The sequence below is a fragment of the Anabrus simplex genome, chromosome 1 (assembly GCF_040414725.1).
Source record: "Anabrus simplex isolate iqAnaSimp1 chromosome 1, ASM4041472v1, whole genome shotgun sequence".
Taxonomy (NCBI): domain Eukaryota; kingdom Metazoa; phylum Arthropoda; class Insecta; order Orthoptera; family Tettigoniidae; genus Anabrus; species Anabrus simplex.
Genome location: NC_090265.1, coordinates 1,613,464,852 through 1,613,479,997, shown reverse-complemented (window position 1 = coordinate 1,613,479,997; position 15,146 = coordinate 1,613,464,852). Strand labels below are relative to the sequence as shown.

The window sequence follows — 15,146 nt, the reverse complement described above, 5'->3', positions numbered from 1 at the left end:
AATAAAAATCTGTTGGATTTAAATCTGGCAAACACGGAAGTCATTGAGAGGGTCCTGATTGATGTGTAGAAACATACAATAAATGTATTGGACAACATAGCAGTAGTGAAAGTGTTGAATTCTCAGATGAAGAGAATGGATCATTTTAACAATTTAATTGAGTCAGAATAAAAAAATTTGAAGTACATCCATACAAAAGATTGCAAAGACTAGGGGTCAACGAATTTGATGTTTGGTCCCTTAAAACAATTGTATCATAAGAAAGTGACACTGAATAAGTTAGTGAAAAGAAGACTTTGGGACAAAATATGGCCAGTGGAAGACATACAGTAAGTTGGTAGTACATATCTTGAGATATGTAAGTTGATATGTACTCATACAATTTTGTGAAGAAAAGTATATTATATGAAAATGGTTGGGCAAGACTAAGAAATAGTATAGAGTAGATATAGCATATGGTTTATACATAACATAAAAAAAGAAAAACAAGCTAACATAGGTGAGGACAAATTGGGGCAAATATTCGTTTATAAGAAGGGGATTGGAATAACTTACCAAGATAGATGTTCAATAAATTTCCAATTTCTTTGAAATAATTTAAGAAAAGGCTAGGAAAACAACAGATAGGGAATCTGCCACCTGGGCAGCTGCCCTAAATGCAGATCAGTTGTGATTGATTGATTGATTTGATTGATTGATTGATTGATTGATTGATTGATTGATTGATTGATTGATTGATTGATTGATTGATTGATTGATTGATTTTGGAAGGCGCAACTTGGAAATTAGCATTGGATGATCCTATTGTGTGATACTACTAACCAACAGCAACAAGAATGTCTTGGCTTTAGGATGGTTTTTGAGTCTCTTAGCTGTAATTGTGCATTGGCATTTTGTTATTGTATGGACACATGCAACAGATGGACGCAAACAGATTACCAAGGAAAATGTTCGATTTACAACTTGAGCACAAGAGACCAAGAGAAAGGTCCAGAATGAGGTATAGATATATGGTGAGGTGTGTCATTAAAATGAGGGGCGAGCACTAGCACACCAATAAAACTGAAAAGAGATATGACGGTAGAAATTGATGAAGAGGCTTTGCACTCTGAACTGTCGAATAGCTGGAACGATGCCGGATATGGATTGATGACTTCTTTCCACATTTCAGGAGGCATATTGATTTCCATGTTAATTATTTTTTAAATTTGCTTTTATTCTATGTGTAATGACAGTTATAGATGATGTGCTTGTGCATCACAGTATTTTCAGACAAGTTCTCATGAGATGATAAAACTTCTAATTGTAATGCTAGACTCGCTTGGAATTCAAGTTGTCAGCCTAGATTATTAGATAGGTGTATGTTTGAATCTCATTGCAAGTATGTGCTTCACAGTTAGACTGGGAAGATGAAGTTTAGTAATATGGTGGTGGTGGTGGTGGTATAAGATAACTCTAAGTTAACTGTTTTTCCTCTTGTACTTTAGGGAGATAATAAGAAAATGTATGTATGAAATAGACCACATGCATGCAAAAAACAAAAACAAAATGCATATGTTGCTTGTAGTGTTTATGTCCTAGAAAATAACAATACTAATATTAGTTTTAATATTTAATGATTGCATCTCATTATTTAATCTTTTGTTTAAAATAGGAGAAAGTTCTGTTAGTTGCTTTTATTTTTGCCAGTCCAAATGGTGACAGCAGCAGTACACAGTCACGGCAGAGTCCAGCTAAACTCCCGCAGCGCACTGTCAGAGTGAAGCCAGGACTCATTGCAGAACGGCCTGATTCACCCAGTCTGGAAATGCTTACTAAAGACAGTATTGGGAAAACTAAAGGTGAGAGTTCAGTAGTCTTTATTTTGTAGAATAATATAGTATTCATCATTACTCGGCATCAGACCTTAAGTGTTTTGAGAAACAGCCAGAGGTTACTTGAATAATATTCTGCATGCCAGGTTCTCATGCTGCACAAGTGATGCAAGTACAGAAGGATGAAATCAGTGTCTCAGGTTGCCTTCAAGTCATAAATATAGATTTGAAGCAATGGAAAACTGTGAACTTGTGTTTCTTCCTCAGTGATGATATAAATCCAAAGATAATGTTAATAACCAAAGATTTGCTCGTGAAAGATTTAGTACGAAACTATTAAGATTTGGTTTCTTCTTCAATGGGGATATAAACAGAGTAAGATGTGCTTAAAATGGATCTCCTATTTACCGGATACCTGTAAAAAGGGGAAATACATTTTTTAGCAGGCAAATTTTCCTATTTTAAATAATACTTAAAACAGTAAAGTAACTAATATTGAAATGAAACTATTTTTTGGTACCATTTGCATAAATAACCTGATGAAAATGGAACAATTTAAGTGTAACTTTATTAAACTCTATTGAATTATTTTTCATATTTAATGAAGGTAACAAGCAAGGCATTATTTTTGAGACTGGGTGTACTCGGATTTCTAGGAACCATTAACCCCACTCTTAGTAACTACCTTCTTTAAGAATCCAAGGATATTTCATGGTATTCTTGACAGAGTACTTTCTCTTTCGTCCTATAGAAGATTTCTGACCCTAACGAACTGCAAATAGTGTGTACAGTTAATCCTTCAACCCTCCTTGCAGTACTCAAGGGTAGTGAGAGTTCATCCCCAGTTTTGTGTGGGCAGACAGTTAGTGGAGTACGAATGAATTAAAACTGTGAACTGTTAGTGATTTATTAATTCAGTTTTGTACTGAATTTTTGTACTAGAGTGAAAATGCCTTCTCAACATAAGACACTAGAAACTAGAACCGTGCCGGGCTGAGTGGCTCAGACGGTTGAGGCGCTGGCCTTCTGACCCCAACTTGGCAGGTTCGATCCTGGCTCAGTCCAGTGGTATTTGAAGGTGCTAAAATACGTCAGCCTCGTGTCGGTAGATTTACTGGCACATAAAAGAACTCTTGCGGGACAAAATTCTGGCACCTCAGCGTCTCCAAAAACTGTAAAAGAGTAGTTAGTGGGACGTAAAACAAATAACATTATTATTAAACTAGAACCATGTAAGTTGATTTAGAGAATAAAACTAACCTATTATTTTCTATTTTCTTTTTACGGTAATACAGTACTGCTGTGAAACATGACCCTTTGTGAACCGGAAACCTCTGTTAACGGGAAAAAAAAAAAAAAAAAAAAGCAACAGTCACGTTTCTCTTTTGGCAGCTTCTACTGTGAAAAGATAATATTAAGAACTAATGATTTTCTGTTGCTAAGCTATTAAATTCTGAGGAAAGACATCTGTTAACTGTAATCTGTAAAAAGTACAATATTTTATCCCTACATTATATTGAAGCCATCTCTATTTCATTTTCACCCAGTCTTGTTATAAGAACTTACAAAATTCACTGCATGCTTGCAGATCACCCTGTAAATAGGAACTGCAAGCAACAGTAAGTAATTAAATTATCATGCGTTATTAAATACAACATGCCTTAACAATTTGTTTTAATGGTACTCTCAGCTTATCTTCCCTATCTCTAGTTAATTTGCATTTGAATATCCAGTGGTTCATGGTGTGGGTTACTGTAGTCAAGTCCTAGTTCATGAACCATGGGCAATGGCTGAGTGGCCTAGTAAGTGGTTCTGAGAGTCGGGATACCAGTTGCTATGGAATGGGAGTGGGCATCTCGGGCATATTCTGAGTCATAGCCTTCCTTGTGCTCAGGCGGCTAGGACTATACAATCCACTGTGGTCCCTAACCCGTTAGAGGAGAGATTCTCACTTGGACTATGTGTAAGTAGGGTAGGATCCTGCTTCATGAATTTACTGAGCTCAGAACATTTTAAGCAAGCCTCGGACCTATGGGAGTAACAGAGTCCCACTCTCATTTGACAGGCGAGGGACTCCTTGGAAACAGCTTGATGAACGAAATGGAATTTGATGGGCAGCTATCAGTATTAATTGGGCTTATGGAAGAAAGAAATTAGAACTGGCTGAGTCAGCAAAGAGAATGCAACTGGATGTACTAGGAGTAAGTGATATTCGGGTAAGGGGAGATAATGAGGAAGAGATAGGAGATTATAAAGTGTACTTGACGGGTGTTAAAAAGGGAAGGGCAGAGTATGGGGTAGGGCTGTTTAACAGGAATACTATTGCACGCAACATACTGGTAGTTTCTGTTAGGCACATAAATGAGCGAATGATATGGGTAGATTTGTCAGTTGGAGGAACTTGGACGAGAATTGTCTCGGTGTATTTACCATGCGAGGGTGCAGATGATGATGATGATGATGATGATGATGAAGTTGATAAGTTGAGTGACATTGTAATCAGAATCAAGATCAAGGATAGCATAGTGCTAATGGGCAATTTCAATGCAAGAGTTGGAAATAGAACTGAAGGATATGAAAGGGTGATTGGTAATTGTGGGGAAGATAAGGAAGCTAATGGGAATGGGAAGCATTTGCTGGACTTCTGTGCTAGTATGGGTTTAGTAGTTATGAATACATTCTTCAAGCATAAGGCTATTCACCATTACACATGGGAGGGTAGGAGTACCAGGTCCATAATAGACTATATCATAACTGACTTTGAATTCAGAAAGTCTGTTAGGAATGTAGGGTTTTTTGAGGATTTTTTGATGATACAGACCACTATCTGATCTGTAGTGAACTAAGTATCTCTAGCAAAAAAGGGTTTCACGGCCGCAGATCTTATAATCACAGGAATAGAACCAGCTTTTGGGTGGTTAGGCCGTGTGCATTTGCAGAGTTTCGCCCAGACATGCCATTTGGGCTCATCAGCTGGATTGGCACGCCCCTTCAGGACTCTGCTTAGCAGTGGCAGACCAAGTGCATGGTTCCACCGTGTTAGCAAATAGGGATTGCTAACCTGCTATAGGAGAAATGAATTCTCCATTTAAAAGTATGTACTCCCCATGGAGTTCAATATCAAAAAAGGCTTTCATGGCCGCAGATCTTATAATCACAGGAATGGTTTCTGCTAGTGAAGCACTAAAATCTTTAAGGAGCACTGTGCGTTGAAATATAGCCAAAAAACCCAAATACGATGCACAAGTAAAAATGAAGTTTAGATGATGATGTCAAATGCAGTTTATAGAATAGAACAAAATGAGGCCACAGCACTAGTTGCAAACAGAGGATTGTGGTGACATTTAGTAAATTCACAGAGGCTTGCAGACTGAGTGCTGAAAGACATAACGGTCTATAATGGTTATGTATGTATGAATATCCAGTTGTTAAAAGATTGATGTATGTCTTCTTTGTCATTGGCCTAATACAGTGAGTTTCTCTCATAGTTGGCCGCATTTTGATAGATCCAAAAATTATGTAAAAGTCGTAGATCAAATATGTAGTTGTACAATTTCTAAAATTATACAGTGCCTCATAAAATTTAATTGAACTTTTCAAGTACTTACTCTGTACCTTTAAATACATATTTGACGTATTTGGTCTACGACTTCATTATATTTGGATCTATTGATACGCAGTGCTAATCTTTAAAATTATACAGTGCCTCATAATCTGCAACTGAACTCTTCAAGTACTTACTCCATACTACATTTGAGTGTGTATTTGATTGTTCTTTACACACAGAGCTCTCTAATATATATGTCTTAATAACGTATTTAATCTACGACTTCTTCATAGACACACATTACTGATACTTAAAATTATACAGTGCCTCATAAACTACAACTAAAAATACGTATTTAACTTTAGACTTCTACATAACTTTCAAATCTCAATGCACAGTGCTCCCTTATGTGTTATTGTGCTCCATAAACTGCATCTGACAGCATCATCTAAACTTCAATTTTAATTGTTCATCTTATTTGTGTTTTTTGGCTATATTTCAATGCACAGTGCTCCTTAAGGGCCCCATACACGCGCAGACTTATTCGGAGGTAAGTCTGCGCAAACCAGTCTCTTCAGACATGTCTCTGTGTGTATGGCCGTTAAGTCTGCCGACAAAAAGTCTGCAGGCAAGTCTCCGACATTCTGGCGCTGCTTGAATTCAGCTGGAGACTTTGCGACGAAAGCGCTGTCTCAGAGTTGCGGCAATAAATGTAAACGTGGTAACCTACAAATATGAATACTGAAATAATTTTTTGCGCGTCTTCTTCGTCACAGCGCTACATTATGTCCAAATAACAACTCATCTTCTATACCGACTATCTAATTAATTTCAATCCGTATATATTTTTCAACCATCCGAAGTGCATAATCTTAAACAGAAAACAGCTGAGCGCGTTGTATTCAACCTCCTCGGTAAATAATCATTTAGTCTGAGCATGTGTGGGCAACTGCATACTTCCAACTTACCTCCCAGAGGCAAGTCTGTGCAGGTAAGTATTCCAGAAGTCTGCGCGTGTATGGGGCCCTTTAAAGATTTTAGTGCTTCACTAGCAGAAACCAAACATAATTATTTAAACTTCACAATTTATTTTTTATGCATTGTTTTAAACTTATAATTGGCTGATAATGACCATGAAATCTGGTCAAAACCAGTACCAATTTTAATTAAATAGGAATGTAAACTTACATTTCTTATATTAATAGTATTGTACCGTGTTGGCAGGGTAAATAAATGAGTACAGAACCTGGTAGTGTCCTATTTCTAATATTTATTAACTGAGCACTACAATTACAGATTTACACACACACACACACACACACACACACACACACACACACACACTCTCTCTCTCTCTCTCTCTCTCTCTCTCTCTCTCTCTCTCTCTCTCTCTCTCTCTCTCTCTCTCTCTCTCTCTCTCTCTCTCTCTCGTGGTATAGACGCGAGTGTGAGCCTCTCCAGTATTTATCTTTGTGAAGGTGTTATAAGACGGTGTTAAGTATATATCAAGTGTGCATTCAGTGGTGCTTTAACTTGTGCATGTGCAGAAGTACTTCACTTGGAAGAAGGTATCGTGATTCGTAAGTAATTTGTAAAAGTTTTTTTGAATTACAATGGGTAACTCACGTAAACAAGTGAAGGCTAAAGCCCGTATTGCCCAGCCCGCGAGCAGTAGTGACAGCCCACACTCTCATGTGGCAACTGCTGAAACTACGCGAGAACAAGTGAAGTACATCAACCGTCCTCTAAATTCACAGAACAGCGCTGCCAACATCTTGACCTGCGATGATCAGTGCACCCGATCGGACACGTTGCAAACCAGCATAAGCAGGGAGGTTATAGATACTACGGTGTCGCTAACGGTGGATAACCTCATTAAGAACAGTTCACTCCTCTACGAACTTGTAGACAGAGTAGCCGATAAGGTCATACAGAAACTTAAAGAAAGTATTGATTTTAATACTGATGTAATCAGAGAATTAAAATGTGAACTCACCAAACGTGACGAGGCAATAACTGATCTTCAGCGGCAGTTAGACGATAGGACAGATGAGCTGGAAAGTTATCAACGTCGGAACAGTTTACGTATATTTGGAGTACCTGAAACTTCAGGAGAAGACACGGACAAGCGCATTCAGGAGATTGCCACTCGGATCAATGTTCCACTTGATCCCGCGATGATCGACCGTTCGCACAGAGTTGGTGCCAGAAGTCACAACAAAACCAGGCCCATCATTGTGAAATTTGTTTCATACGCCTACCGAAATGCAGTCTTCAAATCAAAGAGGCTGTTAAAGAATAGTGGTATAACCATACGGGAGGACCTAACTAAGACCCGTACTGACATTCTCAATCGTGCTGTAAGCCATTTCGGACTAAATTCAGTGTGGACTATGGATGGTGTCATAATGGTGCGTGTTGGTGATGTGAAACATCGACTGTAGACAGAACGGGACCTCGAGGAACTGAAGAAACGCTACCCAGCTCCACTGAAATGATGCGGCGCGATAATTCGTATTCCTGTGCATCACTTGATTACTGGAATTACCTTGGACGAGAAGTAAAGATAATTCTGGTGAGGCTAACAATTCAAAAGTTTCTCTTTCGCAACCATTCTATTTAGTGTAGTATATTAGTTATAATTTCTTTTACATTTAGAAATAATTGCTAACGCGATTGATTTTATACACATTTTCTACACTTTTTTATTTCACTTCATCACATAATTTCCAAATCCTTAAATTATTCTTATATTGATATAGGCTACTAAAAACATCATACTTCTTGAACGATCTGTTATTTATCTATTGTGTTTAACCTTTTGTACTATATTGTACTCATGACAAGTAATGAGTGTGTCTTATCTGACTTACTACACGGTGTTAGCGTGAGAAACACAAGAAATCTTAAGGTCATTCATATCAATTCTCAGTCTCTTGTTGACTCCTCCCATATATCTGAGTTCCGGCACATTTTTGGCAAGAGTTCGTTTGATATTATTGCAGTAAGTGAAACATTTCTCAAACCTTCAGTACCAGATTCTGCCGTCTGTCTCAATGGGTATAATTTTTTCCGTAATGACAGAATAAACAGAGCCGCTGGTGGTGTTGCAGTTTACTTGAAGAACAGCATAAAATGCAGTGTACTTAGCAAATCTCCTGGAGAGTACAATAAGAAACCTGAGTACATAATCCTTGATATAGCCCTTTCAGACACTAAAATTCTTTTCGCTTGTATATATCGTCCACCAAAAGTAGGGTTCATGGATACATTCTTGAACGATATGTATTCTCATGTTATGAATTATAAATATGTATTCGTTGTGGGAGATGTTAATGCTCGTTTCGGAACTGGGACGTTTGAAAGCAATAACATACGCGATGTGCTCAACGCTTGTAACCTCGACTGCCTTCCATTCAATCCAACCTTTCATACTGCCACTTCCGATAGCACTCTTGACATAATCTCATCCAACTGCAATGAGTTGGTAGTAGAATACGGACAGGAACCAGCTGCCGGTTTTTCGTCATGATTTGCTATATGCTGTATTCAATTTATCCACGCCAAAACAGATTCCGAAAACAATTCTTGTTCAAGACTTCAGTAAATTTGACGTAAACAAGTTTCGTGCTGACGCTGAATTACTACCCTGGAATGTGTTTTTCCAGTCTAATGACATAGATCAAAAAGTCTCTCTCTTCAACAGCTTTGTACTTTTTCTTTATGACAAGCATGCGCCCCCAAAAAGAATTCTCGTAAAACACCAGTCAACACCATGGTTCAATAAGCGTATTAAGGAATTGATAAGTAAACGGGACAGAGCTAGGAAGAAATTTATTAAAACAAAACTTCCAGATGATTACGAGCAATTCAGGGTCTTGCGTAATGAGACAAAACAAGTCATTAGAAACGCTAAAGTGAAGTATACGTACAACATCTTCCGTAACTGTAAGAGCACCTCAGCTTCTTGGCGTGCTGCAAAATCACTTGGTATTGGAGCCAGTCACTCTCAAGATAGCCAGATGCCTGTTACTCCATCCGAATTAAGTGAATATTATATGGCATCAGTCTCTAACTTCAACTCTCCGAAAGTATCAGAAACTACCAAACATTATAGATCTGTCACTCCAAGTAACAGAGATAAATTCTATTTCATGTACGTACACCCTTCACAGGTAGAAAAAGCAGTCAGATCAATTCGAACTAAAGCTAAAGGTCCAGATAATATCTCAATATCCATGATTTCTAATTGCATTGACATATTTCTTCCTGCCCTTGTGCATTTATTTAACTTCTCTCTACAGAATGGAGTGTATCCCTCAGAGTGGAAGTGTGCCAATGTACGTCCTGTGCCGAAAAAGAAAATCCCAACAGTCTGTAGTGATTTTAGGCCTATCAATATCCTCTGTGCACTTAGTAAGACATTAGAAAGAATTGTTCATGAGCAGATATGTGAATATATGTCTAAATATCACATCCTAAATCCCTACCAATCTGGCTTCAAGAAAGGCCATAGTACTACTACGGCTCTGCTGAGGGTTACGGACGATATACGCGCGGCCATCGATAAGAGACAGCTTACTATCTTATGTCTCTTTGATTTCTCTAAGGCATTTGACTCTGTTAATCATGAGTTGTTTCTTGCAAAGTTGAAGTCAATTGGTTTCTCGCAGAGTGCTCTATCTTGGTTTGAATCATATCTATCAAGTAGATCACAAAGAGTTACATTTGTTGACGGACGATCCTCTATCTGGGAATCAGTAAACTGTGGCGTACCACAAGGATCAGTCCTCGGTCCTTTATGCTTTTCTATTTATATTAATGACATTTCTGAAGTCTTTAAAAGTAGTACTTTTCATATGTATGCTGATGACTTACAAGCTTACTTCCACTTCAGTCCCACTAACCATGATATCTCTCGATTGATCGAATGGAGCGCAAATCATAACCTCCAATTAAATGTGGCTAAAACCCAGCTTATTTGCATAGGTTACTCAAAACTCCTGAAAACTGTTGACCTCAAATCCCTCCCACCAATAAAAATTCTAGATTCAGATATCCATTATAGTGACACCGTTAACAATCTAGGACTCATTTTCGACAGAACCCTATCCTGGTCTGATCATACGTCAAATGTGATCAGAAAAGTTGTGTCATCCATGCATATTTTGAAACGTAACGTGTCATGTACACCACCTTTTATGCGGAAACTACTTGTTCAAAGTCTTATATTCCCCATAATTGACTATGGATCAGTCGTATACAACGACTTATCCGAAACTTTGAACATACAACCACAGAGGGTGCAAAACGCATGTGTTCGTTACGTGATAAATGCCAGGCGTGATGAACACATAACACCCTATTACATTCAGCTGCAATGGTTGAAACTCCATGAACGACGGGAAATCTCAGTAGCCGTTGCTACGCACAAAATTCTCAAACTGAAGACCCCACCCTACCTATATAATGCATTTAAATCTATGAAGTCAGTACATAACAGAGATAATAGGTTTACAAAAACTACCCTTCAAATTCCCCTTCATCGTACCACTAAATTTAACAGATCTTTTGTTTGCACTGCATCCCGTATCTTCAATGTCTTTAACCTTCACCGTTTCGCAAATGACAGGAACTGCACCCAACTAAAGCAGTCCTTAACATCTATCTTCCTGGAGGAGTACGCAAGGGGCTGAGATCAGGTATTCTTGTGTCCAATAATAAGAAATATGTATATTTCTAAGAAAATTGTTTCTGTTTTTTATATTCCTGAGATTCTTTTAGCCTAAAATATTAAAATATCGAATGATATGCTTTATTACTTCTTATATGATTTATGTTTTAACTTTATTGGAATTGGTATCTGTATTTTAATTTTAAGTTTAATTTTAAGTTTAATGTTTAACTTGATATTTTAATATTATAAAATGTAGTTAGTATATTCATAAACTTGTATTGTGTTATAAGTAGACGCTACATAAAGGGGCTTTTCAGCCTCAGTGGCATGTATATCATATTAATCAATAAATTCAATTCAGTATTCTCTCTCTCTCTCTCTTAGTTTCTCATGTTCCATCTACAATGACATACACCAGAGTCATCGATTATTTACGCTACACTCACTCAGTCACACTCGTTAGCGCTGTCACATTCCACAACCTACACGTCAGTCTCGCAGGTCGGGATAGTATCCGCTGCACTCAGTTCGTCGAACCGCATTCGCAGTCTGCACACGTCGGCACCCAGTGTTCCCTTCGTGCTGCTCCAGAACACCCAAGGTTCTTCTCCAGCAGCCAGCCTCAGGGGACTCACACACACGGCATCAGGGAAACAGGAACGAGTCCTTGGCTCCAACAAGCAGATACTCCATCAGGCTGACATCTCAGCCCACGCTATCACTGACTGCGCTCTTCGCTAACTCACACCAGCGAACTCAATCTCACTCCTCCCTCACTCACTCACGTACTCACTCCGTCTAACTCTCACTTCCTCTGCAGGCAAGTAACTGCTGTTATATACCTGCACCAGCCCTTCTAGAACAGTCCGGATGCTCGATGAATCCAGGAACCTCGCGAGATGGAAGACTCCAGATTAATAGTCGAGTAATTTCCGTCATCCCATGCAGCGCGACCACAGACAGAAGAGAGAAGAGCCCTCCCAGCACTTAATTGCTGCTTGTGATTGGCGCAGTTGAAGCGTAAGGGTTGGGCCTATACAGTGCCAGGCCGGGCCCATAGCCAGTTGGCATGACGGACGCTATAACTATTACATTGCCGCCTCCTTAAGGTTGCTCGTCCCAAGCTGCTCCACGATACGCTGCAATACGGTTTGTTCAGTTGGCCACCACCTTCCCACGGGGGATCCGCTGGGTCCAGTCGACAGTGTCCTCGTTCCCGTTGATAATGCTCAGTAAAGTCCTCGCGTGGCAGCCAGAACTTCGGTGGTTTTCCTTTCGTCCACAGCCGCGCCTACTTTCAGGGCTTGAGCACCTTCGTAGTCCTCTGGTGTGATGCCCGGACTGGTTTGCTCATCCCAGATTTAGCCCTGCTAAATTTCCTTTTCTTCCGGGGTGCAGAATTTGATGTTCGTACCGGCACGCAGCTTCGTGCCGGAACAAGTGTTTTGGTCAGATGGCATCCTCGTTCGTTGGTCATCGGTTCGTCTTCCATTGGTGCTCCGTCTCCTAGTAGGGGCCCCTCCAGCCATGCCGATAAAATCGCTGCCTCTGTCTCATGGGCCATCATCAGAGCCTCTTCGTAGTTCTGTTTCCTGCTGATCGTCCTCCCTGGACAGATCTCAGCACCACGTAGTTTATCACAGGCTTCAACTGTCTCAAGCTTGGTGTCACGTCGGGATAAATCTTCCATAATCACGTCGCCTAGTCGCTCGAACTCGGCGTTGAATGCCTGTGGCATTATATTTGTGCGCTGAATCCTCTCCTGCAGCTGGACTCGGTAGGTGGCTCTCGGTTGGTGGGCACCGCAGCGCACCTCGAGCACTCCCACAACCTCCTCGTAGGTCGAACTTGGCTGGGGGCTGCGTTGAACTGTCATCTTCTGTACACGTAGTCCGGCGATCGGGTATTGAGCACTCGTCTTGTACGTCGATCCGGCATGTTCTCTTGGAAGTAATCCCGTCGTCCTGTGGGGTTTCCAACTTCACGATGGTGGAGCCGCCATCGCTGCTAGCAGGATTCATTCGCGTCTCCACAGCCATCGTGTTCGCATGCAGGGCACTCACTTCCACTGCTGGGCCTCGAACTCCGGACTCCACAACCGCGAGAATCTCTTTGGACCGCTTCTCGTCCGGTTCGTTATCGTCCTGCACATCGTCATTGTTGACCTCTTTTTTGAGAGAGGGCACTTCATTTTCTGACTTTAACTGATCACTCTTCCGTTCACTTAAGTCTGTTTTCAGTTGGTCCGTGTTAGAACTCCGTTCAGACCTCAGTTCACTAACGAGTTCGTCATGGCTAGATAAGATTTTATTTTCAAGTTCACTAAACTTAGAAAAATCTGGAGCTGTTCGGAATTCATTTCACTCATAGAAATTTCTGTCTACTACAAAATTTGCTACCAGGTACTCGATTCTGACACCAGTTTTGACGTAAGAGTTATCCACTAGTAATTTGTCACACTTGTTCATCCCACTTCTGATGCCAGTTGTAATGTGTTGGCGGGGTAAATAAGTAAATAAATGCATACAGAACCTGGTAGCAACCTATTTCTAAGATTTGTTAACTAAGCACTACAGTTACACACGCGCACGCGCGCGATTGCCGAGCTAATAACTTACGCAAGTACACTTACACGGTTCGCGCTCTCTCTCTTAGTTTCTCATGTTCCATCTACAATCACACACACCAGAGTCATCGATTATTTACACTACACTCACTCAGCCACTCAGTCACACTCTTTAGCGCTGTCACGGTCCACAGCCTACACGTCAGTCTTGCAAGTCGGGATAGTATCCGCTGCACTCAGTTCGTCGAACCCCGTTCGCAGTCTGCACACGTCGGCACCCAGTGTTCCCTTCGTGCTGCTCCAGAACACCCAAGGTTCTTCTCCAGCAGCCTGCCTCAAGGGACTTACACACACGACATCAGGGAAACAGGAATGAGTCCTTGGCTCCAACAGGCAGATACTCCGTCAGGCTGACATCTCAGCCCACGCTATCACTGACTGTGCTCTTCGCTAACTCACACCAGCAAACTCATTCTCACTCCTCACTCACTCACTCACTCACTCACTCACTCCGTCTAACTCTCACTTCCTCTGCAGGCAAGTAACTGCTCTTATATACCTGCGCCAGCCCTTCTAGAACAGTCCAGATGCTCGATGAAACCAGGAACCTCGCGAGATGGAAGACTCCAGATTAATAGTCGAGTAATTTCCTTTGTCCCATGCGGCGCGACCATGGACAGAAGAGAGAAGGGCCCGCCCAGCACTTAATCGCTGCCTGTAATTGGCGCGGTTGAAGCGTAAGGGTTGGGCCTATACAGTGCTGGGCCGGGCCCATAGCCAGTTGGCATGGCAGACGCTATAACCATTACAGTATTGAAAGGTGGAACCATTATTATACAGCATATTTGATCTATGACTTCATTATATTTGGATGTATTGCTACGCAGTGCTAAGGTATAATAAGCTTCTTTTAACTTAATATTGATCTCACATCAATATGGAACAATATGAAATTCTTATCTCTTAATCGTACAAGATATAAGCTTTATTATTGTTTCCGTCTTGAACTGAAATCACGGAGGTAAGTTATTTATAAGGTTCAACCTATTCAATACAAATTGAATAGGTTGAGTCTTAATCATACGCATAAGTTCGTCTTCCGTAATTGAAGCTATTTCTCTCCGGATATGTTCTTTGATTTCGTCCAGTGTGTGAGGGTTTCTTGCATTCACTTTATTTATTAAGCACCCCATAAATAAAAATCACAAACAGTTAAGTCTGGAGACCGTGGTGGCCATAAGTCCATTCTTATAACATGGTATTCAAAAATTTCCTCAATTAAGTTTAATATGTCATTAGCTGTATGCGCGTTGGCAGTGTCTTGCTGAAACTGTCCATTTCGACAGTCAGTGTCAGTCAGTTCATCAAAAAATGGTTTTATTGTTCCTGTATCTTTGTGCATTAATTCTGCCCTGAAAAAAGATAGGTCCTATAATTCTGTATCCATTCATTGCGCACAATTCTCCGATTTGTTCATCATATAGAGAAATTTCGTATATGCAATGGGGTTTTTCTGTACTCCAATATCTGTTATGTGTTGAA

At 40.2% G+C, this 15,146-nt stretch overlaps 1 protein-coding gene across 2 annotated transcripts in view; it reads left to right on the top strand.

Annotated features, from left to right (window-relative positions):
- The window catches only part of LOC136858596 (TATA element modulatory factor), a 335,705-nt gene that overhangs the window by 73,005 nt on the left and 247,554 nt on the right, over positions 1-15,146 (top strand). For both annotated transcript variants that reach the window (XM_067138270.2, XM_068225630.1), the window contains exon 6: positions 1,690-1,841. In XM_067138270.2, the coding sequence (XP_066994371.2) occupies positions 1,690-1,841 (152 nt within the window). The remainder of the gene's footprint in view (positions 1-1,689; positions 1,842-15,146) is intronic.